The sequence below is a fragment of the Manis javanica genome, chromosome 13 (genome assembly GCF_040802235.1).
Source record: "Manis javanica isolate MJ-LG chromosome 13, MJ_LKY, whole genome shotgun sequence".
Classification (NCBI taxonomy): domain Eukaryota; kingdom Metazoa; phylum Chordata; class Mammalia; order Pholidota; family Manidae; genus Manis; species Manis javanica.
Genome location: NC_133168.1, coordinates 10,363,427 through 10,390,940, shown reverse-complemented (window position 1 = coordinate 10,390,940; position 27,514 = coordinate 10,363,427). Strand labels below are relative to the sequence as shown.

The following is a 27,514-nucleotide window of genomic DNA, read 5'->3' as shown; positions in this document are numbered from 1 at the left end:
GGAAACAAAAGTAGTTGCATCATTAGTGCTGGACAGAGACCAATACTGGGTAAAACTATGTAGCTGCTAAGAAACTCAGTCCAGAACCTCAAACATAAAGAAATTTAATCCAAGTTTTGCCTTAGAACCTATCTCACTGAAGTCAATTCTGTTCAGGTCATTGGTAAGATTCCTGGCTCTGGGATAGAGCCTCATCAGAAACCAGAAGGCAGTCGTAGTGTCTGGAGAAAGAAGACCTCTAATAACCCTTTTATCACCGTTGCTGCAAATATCCTCATTAACAAAGCCTGCCGCGGTCTCCTAAACTCTTTGCTTGCGTGTCTCGAGTAGGACATGGGACTCTACCATGAGGGTGGCAACTCACATAGGATCTCACCTCCATAGGCTCACCCTGCAGCCCTTGCTGGAATAACAGATTCTGGATACTCAGAGCCCCGTCTACTCCCTATTCCCAGGGGCATCTCTTCCCAGGCTAAGGAAGTCCCTTCTTGTATCAACTTCTCTGAGCCACTCTGCTTGTTTCCACAAACCCTGTGCATTATTTCACAATGAGCTGTGAAGACCCTTTATACCCAGAGTCTAAATCTTAAAGCTAGTTTCTTTTTCCTTGAAGGCAGGAAGGGTTGACTTTTCAAACTCTCCTGGATGGTGAAGGAATACTTCAATCTGTTTTCAGTGCATCAAAGAGAAAATAAAATAAAACACAAAGTGCCTACATTGAACAAGTCCAAACATTCACATCCTGCCCTCACTGTGTTTATTTTCTCTGGTCACATATTCCTATGTGACTCACCAACACATTTCGTTAGCTCCACAGTATTTTCATCCACTCATTCTTTTTCCTTCTTCAAACCATTTTCAGGTGCCTGAAGTACACACATTTGAGAAGAGATATTCTTCTACATTTTACCCATGTAAATCTTATAGTCTTATAGTTATTCGAAATTTACGTTTTCTCTCTCCTTCCATTCTCTACTTCTGGTTTCTTTTGGAATATCTTATGGAATTAGGAAGTGCTGTCAAGACAAGAGAGCTAGTAGGATGACATCCCACAAAACCCTTCCTGAAATGCCTGAATATTCTGTTGCACACAAATGACCAACACCCTGAGTCAAAGGAAACAATAGGCAAACGGTGGCATGCATTTCCTCTTACCTAGACAGGATTGTACTGTCCTATAGTCACTGCATGACCTCTTCCCACCCTTAAAGGACTTGCCTTCCCCTCTAGGTGCGGAGGTACAGCCTGAGAATGCTGTACTAGCAGCCTTTTTCTCCCCATGAGGACATTCACTCTTCAATCTTGAAAGGCAACAAATCAGCATTTGAGTGTTTCCAATGCACTCCTTTCTGTGCAAGGTATATCCTGAATTACAGTTTTAAGACTTTCTACCTTTTCATTTTGTTTATAACATTAGGGAAGATAATTTTAGTTGCGAGTAACAGAAAGCAGCTCCAGGGCAGCACAGAAGCCAAGAATCAGCAAGCATTCGTGAATCTCCCTTGTGCGCCTCTGGGCTCTGTCCACGGTTGCTTCACTTTTCCGTTCATACAGCAGAGCCCTTATTTACAGGAAAGAGGATTTGTCTGTTTTTGCTGTGGGACTTATTGTTGTTTTTACTAGCACAATCAAATTGGCTGTTTTTAAATATTCTTGCTTAATTTCCACATTATTCAGAAGCATTTTGTTTAAAAAGCCAAGTGAGTCCAAGTTTGGAATTTTAAGTGATTTATTCCATTTTTTTCATCTGTTAAGATTTTTAAAATAAAAACTACAGAAGCAAATAAACTCCCCAATGCAGTAGCAACAGGCTTGGATTTGTCTCTTTTACCCATATTGGATTTTAAGCAAACAATACAGGATTGCTCAGGACAGCTTCACAGTGGCTGAGAGATGACATATTTCACCATCACTAAATGGCATGAAGAAGTGAAATGATCCTAACTAGATGGGATGGAGTATAGCTCTGATTGGCACCTCTCACTTAGTCCACAAAAAATCCAAACAGCTAACTCAAAGGCAAACCAAACCTTCATGAAAAGCAAGCCAGCCCACTCCAGCCGTAGCCAAGTGAGGAGGAGAAAGAAAACGCTGAACAGAATTTTTAGGGAGGATTATCTTTCTTCTTCACGTCCAACTGTGTTCCCAGCCTCTCTTAATTTCTTAAACACAATCAACTCTGAATCTGAAATGTGCTTAGAGGCCTGGAAATTAGATTTACTCCAAGCATCCTAATGAGCTCTTCTTGAACTGCGCTCTAGCTGGCCTGCTAGATGTTCAGCATGATAATGAAAATGTGCATTGTTTCATAACCATTAATGGAGAAGAACACAAGGTGAGAGGCTTTCTGTTGAAAGAGAAGACAGGGAAGAGGGTCTGGTGGTGCTATTGTGTGAACGGCTGAGGGCAAGATCTGGAACTTGAGGTTAAAATGAGACGGCAAGAACTTCCACCCAGACTGAAAGGTGGCCCCCTTTCCACTGAAGAGTCACATCCAAGCAGTCCCGCTGCACCCCACAGGAGGGCACAAAATAGGGACAGCACTGCTCTATTTTACAAATAATTTGAAACTCAAATTATCTTTTCTGAAACATTCAAAGTTAATACAGATGAGATGTTTCCATCCACATCCCTTTTCTTATTCATGCAGCCACTGTTTCCAAACAAATACTTGTAGACTTCTCAACTGGCAAACAAGTCTCTCACTCTGTGTCTCACTGCATGTTGAGTGGCTGCTGCGGCTGGTGGTTAGGTTTGTAGACCCTGGAATAAGACGACCTGCTTCATTCTCCAGGCTGTTCCACTTCAGCAGGGCAAGCTACCTAAACTTCCTGTGCAACAGTCATGTTCTTGTAAAAGTGGGAACACTAACACAATAACTGACTATTCTAAATCACAGAATTAAACAAAAGTTCCTTAGACAAGTATCTAGCAAATTATAAAACCTTGTTGATCTTAGATATTGCTGTAACTCATAAAAATCAATGGATTTTGACTACATGAGGAGAATTTAAAGCCTAGATAATATAGAAAAAAATGTGTAAACTTTGATTTTAAAACTAATAGCCTTTCACAAGTTGCTCTGCGGCACAGATCTTGTAAGAATTCATATTTGAATTGCATTCAGAGCTATCATAAAGCAATAAGCATCTTTATAAAATAAACATCTTTGGTTCTCAGTAACACTGAAACATGTATTTTTCAATGTCCTAAATTTCTGTGTCATTGGTTAAGGCTGATCTTGTCAGCAAATAAGTGTTGAAAATAAATACAAAACATTAAGACTTAATAAATACCAATCCAGTGGGAAATGTGGGAAACATTCAAAAGGTAAATTATACGTTAGCAGAGGAAAGTGGCTGTCTCTCTCCCTCCTAAATTGAAATGAATCTTTCAGCCCTTAATTTCTTTTTCAACCACTTAGTGATGTTGTTTTCCAGAGTCCAAAGCAATTTTCATCCCCTTGGACAGCCACTTGCCTGTCAAGGATGAATAGAAAGATTTGTGAAAATATTGTTTACTAAATAAATTAGAACAAATGTCACCCGTTGGATATTGTCAGCATGGTATTGTCATGACTGCAATAGGTAGGGTCACACTAAAATGTTAGTGACCAACTCCATCTGGGGCCTCAGGGAAGGTTTTATAACTAACATAAAAAATGAGTTTCCTCTCATATACCAATGCCCACGCATGATGGCTACTAGAGGCGTCTGTTGAGAGGGATCGTGAGGTCACCTCCATAACTAATCAGTGATGTCTGCCAGACATGCAGCGGCTGTGTGTGTATGTGTGTGTAGTAAATGAAAGTGCAATTATGGGTTAAGGGCACATATTTTATATTCCTGCGACATCTCCCTCAAGCCATGCATAATTGCCTGCCGTTTCTGCAGTCTAACCCGTGTGCCCCTCCTTGTGCTGACACACCCTTCTGGGTCACTGCTGTGGGATGTGAGTTCTGAGTAAAGATGGAAAGGGGAGCAGAGGCCCACAACGCTCCCCTTTCTGATCCGGACCCAAACACCTAAATAAATGTAAGAAGAGGGACAAAGCGCACATCAGCACTAGAAATGAACCACTGAAACACAGAATTTTCAAGAAATATCTGTCAGATGTAGTGCAGCCAAGTCCAGATTGCAAAAAAATGCTGTGCGATTCATCACACTAAGGAAGCAGCCTGGTCTCTCAAAAAATTAGGAGGGAAAAAGAAGTCTCACAAATTCCTTGTTTGGAAGGGCAAAAGCAGGCTGTGAGATAGACAGCAAGGGCGGTGGGGAATAGTTCAGTCTGGGTGCTCACTGTGTTGGGAGAGAGGGTGATTGAATGAGGGGGGAGGGACCCCAGAGTAAGGGATCTTCACTGAACAAAGAGCCAGCACCCAAAGCACCTGGAATCAAGCGAGAATTGAGGCCAAGCTACGTGGAGAGGTCACGAGCCTAGCAGAGTGGATCCACCCCAAACTGTAACACTCATTTTTTTTTCCTGATAGGAAACTTAAAGAAATGTTTTCGATTAAAAAAAAATTTTAATTAGGAATATTAAAATAAATAAAACCATAAATGTGTGCAACACAAAACTGCTTCTAATTCCTTGCCCAGCATAGATGTGCACCCACCCAAAAAACTTCCAAAAGATCACTTCTTATGATCAGGTTTATGTCACTCGAAGCGTGTTTTATGCATATGTAAATCCATACTCACATATTTAATAAATGGGCTCATGTTACTTAGCAATCTGATGTTTTTACTCAAAACGTATTTTGAAGAGCCTTCCATGCTTGAAGCATTATTAACCAAGCAGAAGTGTGTCAGAAGAAAAAAAGAAAAAGATCTTCACAGCAGAATATAAAACACTAAGAGCTGATGTATATATATGTCAGTCCTCTTTGAACCCTTTGGCATGTATTCCACACTATGAGCAATTCCCAGATACCATACTTTCCTCCTAATGAGTAGAGCAGGTGTCATTCAGAGTTAGGGCTGAACAAAATGTCTGGGCTAACATTTGACTAAATGATGTCAGAGTCTCAAAGCAGTTTGCACCAAGCCAAGCTAAGCAACACCTCCCGTCCCCTGGGTACCTATCCACAGGGGAGAAGTACTGAGGCATACAGTAAAATCTGCAGTGGTGGTTCTCAGTTTTAGACAGATTTAAGCAACTTCAAAGCCATCCTTTGTCTCCTACAGCCCTATTTGCATGTTTTTAGCCCAATCATGGGAGAAACTCGTTGCCTATTTTTTTAAGCAGTCCCTCCTTTGTGTCTGGTAACAAGCTGTGTCTGGGCAGGGCTGCTAATTGGCAGGTTTAAAGACACATGGGGCCAAACAAGGTCTCCTGAGCAGTGATCAACAGACCTGATGTCTAAGGGGAAAAGAAACGTTGGGAATTAATAGCAGACTGTGTCTATTTTATCACATTTTTAAAGAGGTGCATTTAAAAGAGTAAACCACACAGAGAATCCATCTTCCTACTCACAAAAAGCACATTATATGTTAATGTCCTATACTTAGCATGAAATAAATAGCAATATTATATGGTGTGAAATTATTTTAATCCCGCTAAGTGCTTTGAGGTGGAACTGCTCAAGGAACTTAGAGTCACTAAACTGACCCAAGTTTTGGGCTTTCTTAGACTAAGTGAAATCAATGTTTCAGCTATAAAAGAAACTGGATTTATATGGCAGGATCTCAGTGCCACATTGGATACCGACTATATATCTGATTACTTAGTAATCCTAATTAAATGCAAAAATACAATTGATGCACTCTGATCATAATCAGAAGCTTCATCCTTTTTATTAAGGAGTAAAGCTCTTATGGATGGGAAGTGGGCAGAGAAAGAAAAAGCAGAATTCTTTCACCCTGTGAGGGGTCAGGAGTGATGCATAGAATTTGCATTCCTGTTACCACAATGTGTCTGGGGTCAGGAGCTCAGTAGCACTGCTGCTGAAGATATGCCACAGCCTGAACTTTATGGCCTAGGAAATTCATAGACTAGGAAAGCTTATACACCCATCTTCTAGAGCCACCTAGGCTTCTCAAAGGACTTCAGCAGATTTTCCCAACCCACCTTAATAAAAAAACTCTAGGGAAACTGCACAGGAGAAGGCACCCTTCCATACATCTGGCATTATCCTTTGCCTGTGGGAAAAGTTTGGGGTCAGGGTGATTTTTAGTTGCATTAATTAAAACTTCGAAGTTTGAAAAAATGACGTTGTAGATCTGTGTAAAAGGAAATAATGTTTGGAGGTAACTTTGACGGAACATTATACACAAAACATTTACTAATTCCAGAATGTCTAAGGGAAAATATACCCTAACCAGAGATCACTGTTTATATTATACTATCTATTTCCCTTGGTTTATTGCTTTCTAAGTGAGATTTTATAAAATTACTTTTAATTTTCATATTTTAAACTATATGTCACATTAATTTGCAGGGCTACACATTGTATAATGAAGATTTAGGGAACAAACCCCTTTCCTTTGTAAATTTAGCACACTGCTTTCTGCTTTCATTTCCTTCTTACCACTTAAATATGAAATGTAATTATCTGTTTTAAGGTTAGAAAAGTTGATGTTGAAATTGAAGTATTTCAAACACAACAAAATTACTGATTAAGACTACCCATGAAATAATGTTTGGAGGAGCCTGCATTTGGTAAAATATTTCACAGTCTCCATCTTTAAAAATCTTCAAGAGAATTCATGGCTGTCCTAGAGGTCAGCGATCCACCTGCTTAAGTGCATAGAATTGAGTGAGGAGATCTTTAAGGATCCGTTTGAGCTCCTGAGTCTATTAAAAAACCTCAGGAGTGGAAGCCAATCATGAGTTCCTGCCCAGCCTAGTCTTACTTAGCACACAGAATCTGGCCTCCTCTTCACAAAGGGAATGACTTTAACAAACCCAGCAGCTCTCTGAAGTCCTGTTCATAAATGAACGCTTGATGAGTGCCTGCTACAGAGGCATGGTGTGAAGTTAGGAGCAAAAGGTCAGGGAAGACAGGAACAGTTTCCATCCTGAGGAAGCACAGATAGTGGGAAAGGATTCATAAATTGCTATTTTCAGTAGGCATACAAAAGATTCCAGGGACATAAAACAACCCGCTTTCTCCTTTATGCAAAAACACATACAAGCAATCCCTCAGTCTACCGTAGGGTTGACTGGAACTGCAAAAATAAACATGTAGCTACATAGGTTACACATATTTACACATATGTGTAGGTATGTATATGTATTCACACACAGGCATGTGCACAAAACACAGAAAGAAGGTCAGATGTTCAGAGTAGGAATCTGGATTTGGTCAAATTAAGATCGTTTTTCTCTTGACATTGCCGTATTTTCTATTCAGAACGGAGTGGCTTTTACTTTTATAATTAAAAAAACAGTTATTAAAATGAAAATAAACTATCTGGACTTTAACATTTGCTCATATTTTTAAAGCTTATTTATCTTCAACGAATTTAAAAGCACATTTCTAGTCTGGAAATCAAATAAAAATGTAACTAGGAGAATGAATCCTGCATTTTGGACATCATATCTCATCTACCTTATTAACACAATGAAGAAAGAACAGAAAGTAATGTTACAATTTGTATTCTAGTCTAAAATCTTTCTGGGCTTCCAGACTATGATGATGAGTACTTTAAATGCATGAATGAACCAAAATTTAACATGAAATCACCAGTGCTTCTATCATAAATACAACCAGCTGTGTTTGGAATTTATGTCTGGATATTTTCAAAAACCAACAAATTTAAATGCACCATAGAAGCTAATTATTTCCACAACCCATTTCCTGTGGCCAGTGATAGAAAAACTTGCAAATAAAGCCAGTTTTATTTACTCTGTCTTATTCAACAAACCTTTAAAAATAGTTGTTCATAGTGTTCAGTCACTGTGCTGAATACGGAGAACTTAAAAAGTAACATGATTAATGAATATGAGAAGACAGACAATGCAATTAAAAAAATTTTTTAATGTGCAAAACACTTGGAGAGATACTTTGCAGAAGATATCCAAATGGCCAATAAACAAATGAAGGGTGTTCAACATCATTACTCATCAGAGAAATACAAATTAAAACCACATTATGTATCCACCCAAATGACTAAAATTAGACAACTGGCCAGAGCAAGTATTAGTGAGACTGTGGACCAAATCGTAAGGCTTATGAGCAGTAGGAGAGAAAAATGCTACAACCACCTTGGAAAACTATAAGGAACTTTCTAATAAAGGGAAACACATGCCTGCTCTCTGACCCAGCAATTCTACCCCCAGGTACATACCCAAGAGAAATGACTGCATGTGTCCCCAGAAAGAAATGTACAAGAATTTTAAAATCAGCTTTATTCATAATACCTCAAAACTGGAAACAACTCAAATATTCATCAAAAGGAAAATGATACAATGGAGTAACAAATAACAATGGAAAAGAACAGTCAACTGATACAGTGGCACAAATGAACCTCAAAAATATTATGCTGAGCATGAAAGTACACACTGAATGTTTCCAATTATATGAAATTCAAGAACAGGCAAAGCCAGTCTCCACAAGAGTGGTCATAGCAGTGGTTACCTGGGGCAGGAGCGGGGGTGTTCATGACTTTTGACTGCGAAGGAGTAGGAGAGAACTTTCCGAGATGATTGAAACATTCTACATCTTGATCTAGGTAGAGGCCAAATGGGTGTGCATATAAACTGAAAGTAACTGAGCTGTACACTTACAGGGTGTGCATTTTACAGCACGACAAGTATACTTCAAGTTTTAAAAAATTAGCATGATCAAGTCCTTACCTTCAAGGAGCTCTGATAGGGACAAACTAATAGTAATGCAGTGTGATAAGAGCAACAATACATTTAGTGGACAGTGTCCATGGGGCTCAGAGGAGGAATCAAGGAACTCTGGCAAAGGCTCGAAGGGACAATAAGCAACTATGGAATCGGTGTTGGACTATCTACTAAGTGAGGACACATGAGAGAAAAATAACGATTCTTAGTTTAAATTTACTTCAAAACTTTTTTTTTAATGAAGAACTTTGAATTGATTTTTTTAAAATGCAATATGTGTTATACATGCTGGATTCTGCATTATGAAAATCTGCTCTACTCTGAATGTGCTTGCTCGTTAATTCATTTATTCAAAAGCCATCTACTGGTCGTTTTCTCAGCTCCATAGTAGAGGGAATGCAGAAATACAAAGCACCATTGTCCTTTCAAAGACGGAAAGACCAACATCTAAAATTCATATAACACAGTCCTTCCTTTTCTTTTTAAAATTGCATAAAATCCTTCTCTCCAATAGAGGCCAGCAGAAATACTCGCAATAAAGCCCCCTGGGGCAGCCATAATTTCCCAGAGAGGATGTATTAAATGGGTTGTTGGAGAGTCCTGGAAGAGAATCCCTTTGCTTTATAAAATGTTTTCTTCAAAAAAAAAAGTTTCTTTTGCCTATAAGACAATTGAAAATACTTTCCTTCTCTCATTATCTCAGGTTTTATAACAATCATGCCCTCAGATACAAGAATCAAATCATTTTCAAGAGCCTGACACCATTATTTAAAACTAAGACTTTGCCATTATAAGTGAAAAAAAAGGGCTTCTTATGTAAATGTTAGTATCTCTCAAAATAATTCCATTTTTTTCACTAGGAATCATCACACAAGGTTCTTTTTTCAGCATCTAAGGTTGGTAATGTCTAGGGAAGTAAAAAATACAGTTACTGGGCTTGCTTTTCTGTCAAAAATGATCTGGCTGATCATTTTTACACATTCGCCATTGACATTTCACATCTTTTCTCTACTCTACGTTCCAGTCACAACCTGCTGGCAAAATGATGTTTTCAAGCACAGATCTGATATGCATAACCCATCAGTTTTTCCGGTGATTCATAATCTGTGATTTTAGAAAGATTTGGTTCTTTATCACTTGCCTCACTTTAATAAAAGATCTCTGCTAGTATTTTCCAAAAGTTCTTTTGGAAACAAAACCCCCTAAATGATTTCCACTTGGTGGAAGTGACTGACAAATTCATTTAAATCATCTTCAGAACAACACTTCTGTGTATGGTAAGAATGCTGCTCTGATATGTAAAGTGGTTTAAAGAAATTTAACCAGTGAATATCAAATTAAGCAAAATTGTCTCTTCTCTGAGAGAGCATGGAGGCTGCAGGGAAACTGGCAGCTCAGAGGGTATGTGGCATCTTGTTCCAAGGAGTAAAGCTGAGAGCTGAAGTTTTGCACTTTCCAGCCAATGCTTACTAACTGGATCCTCAAGCTTCCCTTTCCCCCTTTCTTGGGGAGGCCCACTTATCTATGATATCACTGATCCTTCTGAGGCTCCTTGATCTTTCCCCAAAGTCCACCATCAGTCATAGACAGAATTTCATACTAGTAGGGACATTTTCTGGCACCAAAGACAGCTTTGAATTCATGGAAAACTCAAAAGCTAAACTTGTACAACTTGACTCATTTTGGCTAAGCTGTTGGATGTTGACTAGATTATTCGAGAAAAATGCATGCAGTGGTTTAAGGGCAGCAGAGAACGGCAGGGGACTCAGGCACGCTATCCTCAAGCAATTCTCCAGGCAGCTGAGGTCGGGTCCAGAGAAGGATTCCTTAGACCACCTGGAAGAGTTTGGAATTTAGCCATGCTCTGCCAAGGAGTTTGCTCCAGATGGTTGGTTCACTGGGAAGGGCACCAATTTCGGGGCCTCGAGGGGAGCCACACAGGTTAGAAGGCAGCTGGCCGAGGCCTCTTAGACCCAGCAGCCATCTTCCTCAGACTGCCCTCCTTCCAGACTAAACGCCCATCCTGAGGACAGGAGGGTGCTGGAATGTAAGGCAGGGCTAGGTCCCGTGGGGTCAACTCCCAAGGTGGGAATTTAGGCCCTTTTCCTGGGGATCCAACTTCACCTCCATGGGAGGTTTTCTTGCCACAGAACAGGAGGTCTGCACACCCATCCACCTCACTAGGGTAACATCAGTCACTTTCAACAGGCTCTCCATATTTTGAAAACCACAACCATCTTTTTGCCTTACATATTTCTTTCTGCCTTCCCCATATTTTCCTGACAAACTTTAATGGGTGGCCAGCACAGATGTAAATTACTCTGTCTCTTATGCCATTTTCTTCATCACATTCAACAATGACTCATTATGGGTTGAAATGTTTATTCAGTACTGGTGAAAAATTGCAGCTGGCTGGACAGCCAGAGGGCTTTTTTTCCTTACAATGAGAAATAAACACTGAATTCTGATGGCAACAAGCTATGCAGTGTCTTGAAACAGGCATTGCAATACATCTGATTTCAGGAAAATCTGAAGCCCTTATTCAGGTTAAAGTGAACCAGCTGTGTAACAGCTCAGGGCTGTGTGCAATTTTAGAATGAGTGTCCTCATTATAGGGTAAAAATGGAAATACCTGGAAAATACGATTGTGTCATTCTGAGGTCAAGTGAGGAATAAGCCTGTGTGGCTTTAGTTTTTTCTGGAATCCTTCTGAGAACAAGATGTGCATGGAGTCCTAAGTGTACAAGATGATGAACGAAGGTAAACAATTTGTTAAATTGTGCCCTACATTGAAAAAACAAACATGGATTTGAGATTTCAGAAAAAGAAAAAAGACATCTGGGAAAGAAACAAGAAAGGAGTTTGAGCCCTGGAGGAGGAAAATGGCTTATTTCTTTTCTCTTTGCCCTCTGTCACAACAGTGAAAGCGAATCAGAGCTGCCACAGATATCTGCATTACATTAGAAATATGATAGTTGAATTTTCATTTGTCACTTGCCCTTCTTTAAAAATTATCATTTTCTTCTTTTACAGGAATAAATAAAAGTACTGATATATGCAAACGCTGTTCTTGAAATATCTAAGAAAAGACAGAATTCAAACTATATTGTTCACATTCTTGCCAATGTTTCCTATCTTCCTTTTCAAAAGCAGTCTTGACCTCCTCTGTCCTACTTGACGATGGGGAAAGAACGTTTTTAAGCCATGAACAATAAATCAGCTTGCCGTTCCACCTTCACCTTTTGAACAATGAAGTTTCTAATACTATGGTGTCCAATTGCTTTGTCTCATTCTTTGATGTTTCAAATAGGCTAGAACAAAATATAGGCCAAACCCCCGCCTCCCAAATCCTTAGTTAATAGACCAGACACGGTGGAGGGAGGCTATTCTTCATCTTCCATACCCATAATTGTTTGGAGGGCACTGTACAGCCTCCAAGGTCGGACTGATAGGGTGTCTGTTCAAAAAGATATTCTTTCACCATCAGCTGGGAAGGAGAAACCAGGAAAAGCTCATTATGATGTGTGGCCACTCAAGTCCTCTCATTCAAAACTGTTTGCTATGGGGAAGAAGGTGGACCATTTTGACAGAATCTTACGTCATTGGCTGAAACCTAACCTGTGCGATTGATTAATTCTGCCTGAAGAAAGCAAATAGCTGAGCCTTGAAGAATGGTAAGGAGCAAATGTTTATTTGATTGTGTTGCAATTATAATTGTTAAATCAAATACATAAGCATTAGAACTAGAGAAATAACTTTGAAAACTTTGAATGCTGTTAACGAAGAATAGAACAGGAACAATGTGCCAGGAATGCTTTCAGGACATGACTGTAAATCTAAGTCAAGAGGTCTCGGTGTGTCAGAAGCTAGTCTGATGGAAGAAACAAGCACAAATACCATAGTCCTTTTCTTACTTTTCAAGGATGCTTAGGTGTATTTATTATATATGGGAAATATACCAGCATCATAGATACAGATGACATAACAGAAAAGACCATTTAATGAGAGTGAGCTTTGGCAAAGGATGCTATAACCTACGTCCCTCCCCTCGAAGCAAAGCCTTTCACCACCCCTTCCTTACTCAGTCTCTTGCTTTGCTGTCAGCAGAACAACCAACCAATGTGCCATTATAACAAGATGTCAAGAGATGAAAGAGTTTTTGGTGCCTGTCTTTAGGAGTCTCATGTAAGGAGCTGACCGTTCTTCTCTGGGTCCTTGAGATGCCAGTGGTATGAAGGTTATTAATCAGCATTCCATCACCAAGGAAACAGTGCAGAACCCTGTGTGTGCACCTCAGAGGCCAGCATTGATTCATCATGAAGCAAACAGCAAGACTGCAGAGAGTCTCAAGACAGAAGGTGATGTAAGATAGGCTCTAGCAATACAGGACAGCCTAAGTCCTCTAAACTTGTAAATATAGGGAAACCAAAAGCATAATCCTTGGGTGGGGGAAGAATGCAAGATAAAAGAATTCAAGGCAAACTATTGACCGAGATCTGAGTCAAGCAATTGACCATTTCCACACTCTCTATCTCACCTCTAAGCTTGTCATGTGTCATTTCCTCTCTTATACTAACTTTCCTCCTTGATGAATTCCTCTCTCTCCTTTGATGTCCAACCAATAACCATGTCCCTTGTAAGATTCACTGTGATATGTCACTTCCCATTGACATTTATCTTTCTGGGAATCTTTACTGTCCGCAATGGTCATGTTTTTTCTGGCTTCAAAGTTAAAAAGCATCTAACTTGCTGGTACCAGGCGTTGCCGGTAGAATACAGTGTGGTGATGGTGAAATAGCCCCCCACCACTGGGGTCAAAACCTGGGCTCCGGAGAGGAAGTCCATTTAGGATAGTCCTCCCCTCCTGGACTTGCAAGGTGATCTTAGTTCACGCAGGAACTTAGCACTTTAATATTGCATTTTCTCTCCTGAAAATTGGGGATAATAAAAGAAGCTACCATGTAAAGTAATTGTGAAGATAAATGAAACAGGGAATGTCAGTACTTACCACTACATCTATAAATAATGAACTCTGTAAATATATGCCATCATAAAAAATCTTTATCATTATCACCCATTATCTTTATAAACTCAATGGTTCATAGATTTATAGTACTCCAGAAAGGAATAAAAGGCTTTGCTTTTGAGTTTCCTACAGATTATTCATTTCATAAAAGTTGAGCATCACTAGAATTCAATTGAAATCTCCCAAATCAAGCTAACAAAAATGGAAACTGCATTTATGACAACATTTTTAAAGGAGTGCAGTTTTATCTCTTGCAAAATCACAGGAAAAACAAAAATGTATAGACATACACACCTTTCTAAATAGAAGTCCAGTTGAGAAAGAATAGATACAAATTGTAATTAACATAACTCCTCAAATACAGAGCAATATTATGTCTTCAAAGCAACTTTGAGCTTTAAAAGTTTAAAAATTTACAATCTTTAAAATAATTTTGGGTTTTAAAAGCAATATGTTCTCCAGAACAAGTGAAATGTGTTCCAAGTGCTTGTCTCAAAATAAGAGTTTACTTAGCAAAGCATTATTCGCTTTCTTCTTAGAGATCACTTTTATTTGAATGGTTTGATTTGGCTATTACTGTCAAATAATAAAATCTCAAATGATAGCATCTGACTATATTACATTATGTATCAAGTTAAATAATTAAGAATTACTCTCTCCAATGTGTTACATCTCATACTCTCATAAGTAAGTTATCACAAATCAAGTTCGACATTCCTCTTAAAGTAATACATTGTTTTACAGAAGTCTCTTTTGATCTATTAAATTCTCAGTAAAACCATGTTGTTTTATACTCATAAGCAATATTACATATTCTGAGAATATTTGTAGCAAAATTTAAAATCTGGGGGCACATCTGCAGTAGAGGGGATTTAAGTTTACAAAGCCATAAAGAAAATGAAAGCAAGAAAAAAGAAGTTCCATAGATCTGGAAACTAATTTTTCTTATCATTATCAGGTATTGCAGAGAGATACATAAAAATGGTAAATTGGTACGATGTTTTATTCTGAAGATCATGTTTTTTGTTTTTGTTTATGTTATCTTCTGCAGATCATATGTTTATTTTTTGTTATTTTGACATATTCTCACAGCTTAATAAATAGTGGGCAAACTTGCTTGGTGGAGGAACAAAATACTGAGAATGTTTAAATACCTTCCCAATAGGTGGGGGGAACCTCATTATTTAAATTGCAGATGTGCCTAACTAATATGGCTTATAGGTTCTAGTTCACTTATAAAAAATTATCACAGGCACTACATAGGAGTTGCAAATATTTTCAAAGCCCTAGAGTGTAGAACTAGAAACCTAAACCTAAAACTAGATCTACTACTAATTTTATTTCTGATGAAAAAGATTATAAAATCTTGCAATATTTCTAGGTTCTGTTTAAGAAATTAAGTGGTATCGCAAGGTAGGTATAACACTGTATGGTGAATTGGGGAATCAGGACCCTGAGTTTTAGACTTTGCATCTGATTGACTTTAGACATGTAAACCTGCAAATGAAGGACTTGGACCATATCCTGACTAGGACACCATCCTGTTCTACGGGCTATGTTTATTCCTTATCATAACTCTTAGCTCTGTACCTAGCTCAGAGACTTGCCCTCAGTAATACGCAGGAATGTTCATTTAACAGAATTGAACTAAATTACCATTCAATAAACCACTTCAGCATTGTTATTTTGCACTTTAGGCCATAAGTAAATACATACCTCAGTAGGAAACAGGAAGGCTGGGGTTCACATGGAGAAAGTCATGAGAGATGAGTGTGGAGAGATTAAGCAGGTATGGAGCTAAGTATAATTTAAAGAACTTGGATTTTATCCTAGGGGTGATGGGACGAATTTAAAACAGCGAACAGGGAAGCAAGTTTTACATTTGCATTTTTAAAGAAAATTTACTGTGGGTGCCAGTTGGAAAATGAATTATAAAAAGTTGTGACTGAGGTTGGAAGCTGAGAGTGGGGGTGATTCAGGGACCAGTCAGAGGCGTCTTGAGTTTGTAACTGGGAGACAAGCAGAATCCCTGTCCAACCAACCAACCGAAGTACAATCAGGCAAGGCAGGAAGGTGAGGGTGGCACCTTTGATTCACATGCTCTTTTCTCTTTTACTGAGGTATTAAGCATAATGCACTGAAGTATGTAAAATGCTTTATTTGGAATTGAACGATTTGATGTATTTGTGCATATGTATATACTAATGAAATGTCCATCCAGATCAAGACAGAATACTTTCAGTACCTCTCATGCCCCTTTCTAATCAAAGCTTACTGATTATGGGGGTGGGGCGTAATTTTACAGAGAACATATGGCAGAGCCGCCTTAACCAAGCCATCAAAGTTAACATCACCAAAATGAGATGAATTGGCATCATGCACGTCCTGTTATGACGCACTGCAAAGGGCAAAGATGGTAACAAATTCTTTGACACTTTACCCACAGGGAGGGAGACCTACATCCTCTAGCCGTGAATCCAGACAAGCTTTGATGCACTGACAACTTCTGACAGTTCCTTGTCCTACAACATTTGCTTCTGAAACCCAGCCCGTGACTGTGCTACAAGAAGCCCACGTCCCATGAAGAGCTTGCCTACATGCTCTGATCCAGTCACTGAACTCTCAGAATCAACCATGAACAATGAACCATTGACTTAAACTGCGAGGTTTTGAGATGGTTAAGGAGCAATAGATAACCAAAACAGCAGCTAATATAAAACGGCAAGCTCCATGAAGCCTTATTTTCCCTGCTGTATCCCCAGCTCCTAGAATAGTGCCAGCCTAGCACACAGTAAATAGATCAATAAATATTTGTGGTGAATGAATAAGTAAGTGTAAATAATTAGCAACATAATTGGTTTGAGGAAATGATTTGAAAAGCCACTTTTTTTCTCATTGCAATTTTAATTGAAGCACGGCTACTCATTTTTTTTAACTCTGGATAAGCACCAAATTTTAATATCTAAGTCAATTTTGGGCGGGAAGAGACACCATCAAGAACTTCCCTCCGGAACAAAAAAATGATGTTCATTGCTACAAAAAAAAAAACAAATTCCAAGCCTACCAAAACAAATACAAAAGACGCCCACACACAAAAAAAGTTACGAAAGTCACATTCTAGGGATTCAGTGCATTTAGCAGCTTTCCCTGTGCTGTCTAATCATCCTATAGTTGAGTTTCAAAAAAAAAACAAAAACAAATAAACCGTACACATTTTCCACTTGCTTTTTTTAAATTAAAAAAAAAAACTCGAAGGAATTCACCACCAATTGCCCGACTTCTTGCGATGCCATGTACAGCGCATGAAGGTCAGGAAGGCTGTTTGCATCCCACACGATTAGGGGACATCGATCTTCCAGGTTGGGCTGTCTCCCAGACAGGGCAAACACCCCCAGTTCCGAGCACGAAGGGGCACTGACGGTCTGCTTCGAGAACTCCACTGGACGACACAGGCGCCCGAGCGGCTCTCCGTAGAGCGGCGGGGCTCCCGTCCGACTGACACGGGTCCCCTGCGTGAAGTATTTCCCGTCCTGTTTCAGAACTTTGACTGACAGGTCAGGAATCGGCCCGGGAAAGCCCCACGGGGAATCTCCCTGCGGAGCTGGGGAGGCTGGGGCGGCGGTCGGACGCCGGTCACATGGGCGACCTGCCCCCCAAGCCCCGGGGCGGCCCCCCAGCCCTGGGCCGCGGTCTCCGCACGGGCGGCTGGCGGCGTCCTGGCAGACGGTCCGCGGCGTCCCCGTCCCGTCCGTCTCCGCCACCGCGACCGTCTTCGGGGTCAGCGGGACCGCCGCCGCCTCCAGACCCGGCGCGTCCCCGCCCGAGGGACCCTCTGAAGGTCCCGCGACGCCGGTCCGTGCGGCTGAACTCCCAGGTCTGCGCTTCTGTCCACGGAGGTGGCCCGGCCGCCGCGGGCCTGCTGGCTGCGCGCCGCCGCGCCTGGAACAGGCGCGGGAGCGCGCCCAGCACGTTCTCGGCGCCCGGCCTACAGCCGAGCGCGCGCGGCCGAGCCGCTGCCCCCGCGCGGAGCGGGACGCGGCGGCGCACGGGGCGGCCGGGGCGGAGGTGGGAGCGCGGGGAGGCCGGGGCCGCCGGCACGGACTGTGAAGCACGGCTGCAGTGTTGGTCGTCTCCTTGCTGACTGAAACACTTGAGACGAGAGAGGTTCCAAAAATCATACTATTAGTCTCGTATCTACATTCGAAGTGGGTCACGCATTTGCCCGACCTGAAAGGGGGTCTCCGGGGACACAGCATGTTCAGAGGCCTCGTTGAGGATGCCGTTTTCGAGGCTTTAGAATTCCTTTAATCTGGCCCCTTTAAAGTCCTTTCTCTTACCTAGTGCTATTCCGCGGAAGCACCATGCCCGCAAATAAAATGAAAAGATGTACCAACAACAAAAAGGTAAATAACCTACTCATAGGTTATGAGCAAAGCTACTCATACTTTGGTATACAAAGGTACTCATGTACTCATATACTTTGGGGACGTTGCAGTATTTCTTGGATGTTTGTAAGGCAAAACTAATCTCTCTGCCCCCTCCTTTCCTTCTTACGAGACAAATTTTAAGTGGTTTTTGTATGTCCAAGTTTCTTACCTGAACCAATAGCATCAGCTGTAAACCAGCACCGGAAGCAGGAAGGCTGATAAGAAATAATTGAGTAATGAAGGCATAAGGGCCTAAGGAGCAATGAATAGAGTTAATCGGAGCTGCAAACTCCATGCAAGACTTTCCCTACACTAATCATAATCTAAATAACAGCTAGGAGCCCATTTATATTTTTTCTTATTCGGGTAATTAAAAAGTAGCATGTTTATATACTTACCAACTCATGTAAAGTGAAGTCATAATGTCATATATTGAAAGAAGTAATCTACAAGAAAAATAAAACCTAAATATGACACAAAAACATACTGTTGTGTAACAATCATCCCTGAAAAATGAAAGGAACTTATAGATACTTCTAAAATGAAAGTAATAATCTTCATTATATAGTTCAATTAAATTACTGGATGATCTGTACTCTGCTTATCTTGAAATGCAGGAAGACTTTAAAAGAAAACTCTATGAACTTTTTCATACTTAGGTATTGCAAACTATACCACCAGAGCAAAATTACTCAAAATCATTATCTCCACATAGAATTTTTACTACCAAACACATACCTATTGAATGTACTCAATATTTATTCTTCTGGAATAATGAAAAGGTTTGAGGCTTCTTTTAGAAATAAACAAAATGTTTATTTTCCTCTTCAGTGGTCTCTATTTCCAGATGTGGTTGTCAGTAATCAATCCTACACATAAACCCTTGTATTAGTTTACGTGCTTCGGTCAGGCGATATTATTGTGGCTCTCGTCTTTCACAATTAGATAACCTTTCCAATGAGTATATTCTTACATGCAACCAAGAAGTTTTCCTACGCATCAAGACCGTACACTGTTACCTATTTCATCTCAAGAATTACTTAACTCCCAAGTACTGGCTTATCCCATTTTGACCGTATTTTTGTTCCTGAATTGCTCCTTTTGATAATGACCTAGCTGTTGCCTTTTTCCTCACAGGAAGCAATTTGGGTGTTACCTACTACACTTCGCAACATCACAAAAAAAAATTACAGAACTTCATCTCTGCTCTTCAGGATTGTTCTTCTACCTGGTGAGTGCCCCGTCTACAATTCTACTCACCTGCTCTCCCAAGACATAGTTGTGTTGCTGGAGTGCAATGACAAAGAAAAGCCATGGTATTAGTGGCCCAGATGCTCTGAATGTAAAGCTTGGGTTTTTATATAAGGATTGAGATCCAAGTACTTCTGGTATTTCATCATTTCTCCTTCTCTACGTAATTGGTCTTATTATTCCTAAAGCAGAAGAAATGGAGCATCCAGATAAACATTCCTTCTCTCAAACTAATGGATTGGTGTTTATCAGGACCAAGTAGCTGTCAAAACAGTGAGTGATGACTATTTAAGATGCATAAAACCATTTTAATCCTATATACATGCTCGTTTCTTATATACTTCCAGCTTGTACCCAGCAAGCTATCTTGAAGCACCACCCCAATTCAGGGTGCACTGAGCCATGTTCAATGCCTCCACATACGGGTACAGAAGCTTCCTTCTCACACTACCACTGACTGTTCAGCGTTGCCCCACCCTCATCTTGGGAGTATGTGTGTTTAAGCGCATGCATGAGGAGGTAATGTATGGACAAAAACAAGCATTACTTGGGGCCAAGCAAAGCCCTCTGGGAGACAGGAGTCATTCCTGAGTGGTTCATAGTGAGATACATAGTGGCTAAAAGACATGCATTTAGATTCCAGGTGGCCTTCAAGACCTACATCAGTGCTTTTTATGGTTAGAATGACCCTACCTTCTAGTTTATCGAAGACATTTCAGTGGTACGCCACCTTAATTCCTCTAATCCCAGAGAATCAACACAGCATTTAGGAGCTAATGGTTTTAAAACTAACATACTAAGGTTTAAATCTAGGTTGTGACACTTAACTCGGTTATTTCTTAAGTTACTTTACATGTCTATGCTTCAATTTTCCTTGTAAAATATGGTTTTTTATCCTCAAACCTGTGTGGTAAAGTTTAAGCAAGTTAATACATCTACGGCACCTACATCAGAGCCTAGTAGTGTAATTGCTCTTAAGATATTAGTAATTATTGCATCTCACAGTTGAAGACACAGCCAAGATCAGATGACCAGTGGTGATGCAGATATCTACATCCAAGTGTTCTGAAATCTAAGCTTGCTTCCTGTGACAACCACCCAAGTGCTTCCAACGTGTGAGAGAAAGCATTAATAGGCCAATGAATGATGTGGGAAGTATTTTATCATGTGACACAATGTAACAATAGCCGTATTTACAGATATCTAACCAGTGTAGATCTGAATAGGGAAGATGGCTCAGAAAAAGCAGTATTAATGATTCAAGTGTTTACCTTTATTTGATAAAAGAAAAAAATTAATTTACCAGTTTTTAAAAATGCAATTTTATAGAGTTGCTTTCTTAAAAGAACTGTTTTGAGTCAAACATAAACGAGGTCGAGGTAGTTTAGTCACATAATGCAACTGAACTCAAGCTTAAAAATTTCCCATCTCAATTTTTGTTTTCCAAGGATTACAAATGTTTGCTCATTCCACTGTTATTCTGAATTACTCGGCATCTTCCATACCATTTCCAAGGGAACCCCTGGGAGGTGGGGAATGTCTATCTTCCCTCAGAAAAACACTGATAACCTGGAATTTTTTCTTACTACTTTCCCAATATTCCTACAAGTCACTTTCTTTTTGGCACAGCAGGAAAAACACACCACCAGGATTTGGAAAACCTGAATTCTGAGCCTGGCTGTGTTATAAACAGCATTATCTTAAATAGGCCATGAAACCAGCCGCAGGCCTCTGTTCTCAACTCCAAACAATAAGTCGTATTTATTGAGTCCTTTTGTAACCTTACTATCTTCACAGTATCCCTTAGATGTAAGTAAAGGCGGTAGTATTATGACAGAGCTAAATTTACACAGCCTCACTCAAGGCCCTAGTACTGGTGCACATTGTGCTCCTAAGCTGGTTAAATGGCTGAAGCAGCCATTTCCCAGGTCCCTTTAAAAAGGATCACATTTTATGCATCTACTTGCTATTTTTCCCTCTTCTTTCAACCAGCATTGGAGAAGGAAAATATATGTCTTTGGTCACCAAATTTCATTTGCCATGGTTGATTCAACCTCTCTTTAAAATTTTCCTGTACTTCTCAAGTCTGGAGGGAAGGAATTTTTTCAGGTAGCTCCCATCACCACCTCTCTGAAGGCTTTTTGAATTACTTGTTCATTTGTCAAAGCAGACGGCTAAAATTATATAAACTCCAGCTCATTTTTACAGTTTAAGTTATTCCATATGTAAAACCAATTCAAACCAAAGTAAGTTCCAGTTCATATTACATGGAGTAATAAAAATGTATTCTCTGTTAATTTTGTTTCCAGTCTCCTGTCTGCTTTATGAAACAGTTATTCTGCCTTACTGTCAAGTATCCATCTCCCTAGCAAGAAAATGTTAGTGTTAAGGGCAGGAGAGCTGGTACCTCCACTGTTCTGGAGCAAGAATAAACTAACTACTTGAGTTGGAAAGAAGAACTCTGAACGTTAAACTCAGGACATTTCCCAAGAAGCCATATGACCAATTTAAAAGCTGATGATACAGTGTGCCTAAAATAATGCATGAACTCTTTTATTTGTAATATATTGGTACATGTGATTAATCATGCTATTTCATATGAATATATGCCTAAACCAAATTTAAAAAAAAAAAAAAATTCATTCAACCAGCCATCCTAAAAATTCAGCAGAGCTCAATAAATAGCATGCTTTCACAAAGAGGAAGCTTTAAACATTCAGTAATTTATATATGCTAAAAATAAGAAACAAGGTATGGGAATGGGAGAATATATAGCAAAAGTAATTCCAAGATTTTCTTCATTTTGATTGTATTGCTTTCTTATCTTCAGGAGGAAAGATTTTGACTTCAAAGGTAACAAAATATTTGAGAAGGGAATTTACGTCTTTCAGTTCCAGATGGTATTCTTCTGATATTTTCTCAGCAGTCCATTTTTCTGGATAAAGTTTATGATTATTGAGAAGTGTCAATGCCTCTTCAATGGAAATTTTGCCTCTGGGAATGTTCATATTCATCGTGTCAAATTGTTGGCCTTTTGGCAACCTGAATTCCTTTGGCTCTTGAGGAGTTTCAGCATCTTTCACCTAGTACCAAAAACGGAACGAAGGAAAATACTTTCAAGCTGAGAGAACAGGTGTGACATCTACTTACATGCTTCTCAAATCTCCAGTATTCTTTAAACGCTACACATGCTTCTCCAAACTACATTTTCACATTACAATGAGCCAAAGTTTAATGGCATTTACCAAACTACCGTTTCCTAACTACAGCTCAGTGAATCATTAAGAAATTCAGGTACTTCGGAAAATAATAATCGAATATATACCATCCACTCACCATATTATTTCATGTATACTAACAGAAAAATTAATCGATTTGACTAAAAACTGCTTTAGAAGGGAAGGATTTTGATTCTGCCCTAACAGCTTACTTGGTAATTTTCCATAGTGTTTCTTAGTTTTTTATTTCACATTCAGTGCCCCAAATACCCTGAGTTCAAATACTGTTAAAGATCTTACCTCTCCAGAGAAAATAAACTAATGCCTTCAACACCCCAACAAACATAAATAAAACGACCTACACACACCGGCCATTCCCTCTGCTGGCCGCCCCAAGTGTGAGCCCGGCAGCTGTGCTCCGCCTGTCACCCCTGTGGCCCCGGCTATGCCAATCACTTTCTCCCCTTTCCCTTTCAACTGCTCCCTGTCCACCGCGGCTGTTTGGTCAAAATAGAAAAATGCTGTAGTCACTACTTTTAAAAACACCCACCAAACCCAAAACCAATACTTCCTTTGTGATGACCAGTTTCCTTTTTTTTAGTGAAGCTTTAAAAGATATTTGTGATGTCTAATCCAGAGAATTAGATAGATCTTACTCTAGAAGACACTTCTCAGGCTTTAGGTGAATTCACTACAGCATCTGATGCTGTTGACCACTCCAGTGTCCCCACCACTGTCTTTCCCCTTGGTTCCCAGGCCAGCCCTCTCCTAGGTTTCTGTCTCTCCAGTGGTTCCTTGTTTTCTTTGTGGGCTGTTTCCCTCCAGCTGCCCTTTAAATGTTAGTGTGTCCCAAGTTCTGGCCCGGGCCCTCTTTTCACTCCATATATTCTTTCTAACTAATCCCACACATCCCCTGAATTTCAGTTACTACCTACATGTTAATGATTTTCAAATCTCAAACCTAGACCTGACTTCCAAACCAAATCCTGACTTCCAGCCTTACATTCTCAAATGCCTGAAAGGCATCTCTACTTGGAAAATCTACAAGTGCCTCAAAATCAACATGTCTAAAACTGAAATTATCCCTTGCCTAAGAAAATCCAATTCTATCCCCATATTCTCTCAGTGGCCACCACCACCCACCTCCCCCATCCATTCCAAAACTCAAAGCTTCTCTGGCTGTATCCAACATCTCCTTCTCCCTCACTACAATCCAATCAGGGACCCAATTCTGCTGACACAGCCTTCTAAGTCCCTCTTGATTGAACCTATCACTTCTCTCGAGTCACTAAATCACCCTCGTCCATACCCATGTCCTTTGCAGGAATTACTGCAAAAGCTTCCTAACTGGTCTCCTCTAACTGGATAAAAGCATTTTGCTCCCTCCCAGCCCACTCTCACAACTGGTCCCATTGTAAAGCATATCTGATGTCACTTTTTGACATGAAACTCTTCACTGACTTCCTCAGGATAAAATCCAAATTCTTCGCAAGACATATAAAGGGCCCCATCACCAGTTATCCACCCCATTTCTCCCAATTCATCCCTCACACTTTCCCCTAATGATACTACATTCTAACCATTGTCCAAGGGTGTCACACACTCTCCTACCTTATATTGTAACTATGCCCTGACACATTCCTCCTAACTGCTTTATTTCCCTAAACTCAAAGTTTATTCTCCTATTCCCAGGGAGATCCTCCTTCCACTCCAGATATACTTTTATTCCAATTTCCCTTCTGGTTAGCATTTAATACTAAAACTATTATTATGATGATACAAAAAATATCTGTTAAAATTAAACATCCTCTCCTGACCAAAAAAAAAAAAATCTCTAAGCAAATTGAAAATATAATGTCCCAAATGTGATACAAGTAGTTTTTAATCAGAAACTATATCATTTCATTATAATTAATGGACATCAGAGGCCACCTGTGTGAGTAAAGAACAGGAAATACCAACTTTCAGTGCTACGTTAATGCTATAGAAAACACAACAAGAATTAAGCGTAAGTACTAGAAAGGAAGAGAATATTTTAATTGCAAACTGATAAATAATAAGAATCTTTGGAAAAATAAAGAGAATCCACTGAAAAACTAATTAAAATGAATTTTTAACACCACTATATATCTCTTTATGTATTACACAGGCACACCCTGTTTTATTGCACTTTGCTTTATTACACATAGCAAATATTGCATTTTTTACAAATTGGTTTGTGGTAACCCTGTGTTGAGCAAGTCTACTGGTGCCACTTTTCCAATAGCATTTGCTCATTTTGTGGTGTCACACTTTGGTAATTCTTGAAGTATTTCAAACATTTGTCATTACTATTAGATTTGATCTTTGATGTTACTATTGTAGCTGTTTTGCTGTGTCCCTACAAGAGGGCGGACTTAACTGATAAAAGCTGTGTGTGTGTTCTGGCTGCTCCATGATCCAGCCATTCCCCATCTCCTTAGGCCTCCATATTCCCTAATATAAGACAATATTGAAATTAAGCCAATAATGACCCTACAATGTCCTCTAAAATGTTCAGGGGAAAGGAAAAATCACATGTCTCTCACTTTAAGTCAAAAGCTAGCAATGATTAAGCTAAAGTGTTAAAAGTCACGACAAACCAAAAGATAGGCCTCTTGAGTCAGTTAACCAAGCTGTGAACACAAAGGAAAAGTTCTTGAAGGAAATTAAAAGGGCAACTCCAGTGAACACATGAATGGGAAGGAAGTAAAAGCTTTATTGCTGATAATGGCTAAAGTTCTAGGGGTCTGGATGGAAGATCAAACCAGCAACAACATAGCCTAATCAATCCAGGGCAAAGTCCTAAATCTCTTCAATTCTATGAGGGCTGCGCTGAATAAGCTGCGGAAGAAAAGTCGGAAGTTATCAGAGGTTGGTTAGCGAGATTTAAGAAGCCATCTCCATAACGTCAAAGTGCAAAGTGAAGCAGGAAGTACTTAAATAGAAGCTGCAGCAAGTTAGCCAAAAGATCTAGCTAAGGTATACAGATTTTCAATATATATAAAAATAGCCTTATATTGAAAAAGATGCCATCTAGGACCCGTGAACCTGGAGAAGTACACAATGCCTGGATTCAAAGCTGCAAAGGACAAGCTGACTCTCATCAGGGGCTAATGCAGCCGGTGACTTTAAGTTGAGGTCTATGCTGATTTATGATTCTGAACATCTTAGTCCTGTAAGAATTTTCTTAAATCTATTCTGCTTGTGCTCTTCAAATGAAACAGCCTGGATGACAGCATTATCTGTTTACAAATGGTTCACTGACTATTTTAAACCCACTGTTGACACCTACTGCTCAGAGAAACCACAACTGACAATTTTACCCGTGCAGAGGACTCCCTCCCCTGTACTATCTGCCACACTTCCCTCGACCATTTTCCTAGAATCCAAAAAGGCTAAGTTCTTTACTTAATCCAAACACACACTACCTGCACAGAAGGCGCCGGATCTTTGGAATCCACATATACATCTTTTAGGAAGGACAACAGTCTGTCATCTTTTCTGGAAATTTCTCCCTCAATTTCTGGATGACCTAAGGAAACAAAATGAATGTCATAATATTAAAACCAAAGAAAATTTCCTCTAAGATCCTAAGCACTGAACACAAGACAGTCACTTTCAATGTGTTTGTCCAACACAATCGGTCAGGAAGGACAGTCACAGTGCTGTCAGGCTCGCAGTCCGCCTGTGAAGACGCGCAGGGAAAACTTCCGCCGCGCGCGATCCCTTCGGATTTTGATTCCCTGAATCAAGTCGCTCCGAGTTAAAGGCAAGAAGCCCGCGGGGACCCGCGCGGCGGGGACACAGGCCTCTGCCCTCCGGGACTCCGCCGCGGGCGCAGGGGGGCCGTCTCAAGGTCACCGGCCCGCGAGCCACGCCTCCCCGCGCACGGCTGGCCGAGCCCCCCGCGGCCCCCCGGGTCGCCGGGCCGAGGTCGCCGGCGGGAGCCGCCCAGCCCGCACAGGAGCCCGCGCCCGCGCCCCGACGCGCCTCGCACCACTTACGACTCATCTGCTCCCGCAGGCGGTTCTTGGTCGAGGGGTGCCTGGGGGCCCGCGAGGGCTTTATCTTGCTGATCTCCCGTTCAGCACGGTTCTCCAGGTTGAAATTCCTTATTAGGCGAGTCACCGCAGCCCCCATGTCCTCACAACATGATGCCCTCTGGCTCGCGCCACACGTGGGGAGAAGCCGGCGCAGACGCCCTCTGGGACGCAGCGAGCATGCGCACCTGCGGGGTCGACCGGCCACCCGGCGAAAAACGGCTGCTAAGCGCGTGCGGCTCGCCCCCTAGCGATCGGGAGGGCGCACGCCGCGTCCCGGGACTGCGGCCGCCGCTGCCCGCGGAGGGGCGGAGCCTAAGGTTCAAGCCCGCGGAGGGTCTCGGCCCTGGGGACCCCCCGAAGCCCCGGAGAGGGGCACGCAGCTTTAACACAGTTCCCCGCACCGCCCACCAAGACGTTCGGGTTTAATTCCTTCGGAGTGAGAACCCGCCCCGCTTCGAGCTGCCCACGTGATTCCAAAGTTGCACGCTGAGCAGGGAATCACAGTCCTAAAGAACTTGACCTGGACGTCCATTCACAGGCTAGAGCCGCGGAAGAGGAAGCCACTAAAATGTTAACTACTTGTAATTGCACCAGATAAAGGAAAAAAGGGTTCTAAGATTGCCCTTTCCTGCTTGTGTAAAAGGAGTATAATAAAAGTGCATTCATTCTCCATGAACGTTTGTTCTCAGTTACTTATTTAAAGGTCCCTCATGTCCCTCTTGCCTAACGCATTTC

The 27,514-nt window shown here is 40.7% G+C and overlaps 1 protein-coding gene across 1 annotated transcript; it reads right to left on the bottom strand.

The window, feature by feature from the left end:
• Positions 1-22,200: 22,200 nt before the first annotated feature.
• Positions 22,201-26,956, bottom strand: NDUFAF4 (NADH:ubiquinone oxidoreductase complex assembly factor 4). The gene is made up of 3 exons (XM_037001043.2): positions 26,741-26,956; positions 26,165-26,268; positions 22,201-22,580 (listed from the first exon to the last, which is right to left on the bottom strand). The coding sequence occupies exons 1-3, from the start codon at positions 26,874-26,876 to the stop codon at positions 22,296-22,298; spliced, it is 525 nt and encodes a 174-aa protein (XP_036856938.2). The 5' UTR covers positions 26,877-26,956; the 3' UTR covers positions 22,201-22,295.
• Positions 26,957-27,514: the final 558 nt, after the last annotated feature.

Bases quoted from the DNA above. Each gene is read 5' to 3' on its own strand.
- NDUFAF4 (XM_037001043.2), bottom strand. From the start codon at position 26,876: ATGGGGGCTGCGGTGACTCGCCTAATAAGGAATTTCAACCTGGAGAAC. The intron at 26,269-26,740 runs GTAAGTGGTGCG...TTGTTTCCTTAG, and splicing joins CCTGCGGGAGCAGATGAGTC to GTCATCCAGAAATTGAGGGA. The intron at 22,581-26,164 runs GTAGTGTGTGTT...TTTTGGTACTAG, and splicing joins ATCCGGCGCCTTCTGTGCAG to GTGAAAGATGCTGAAACTCC.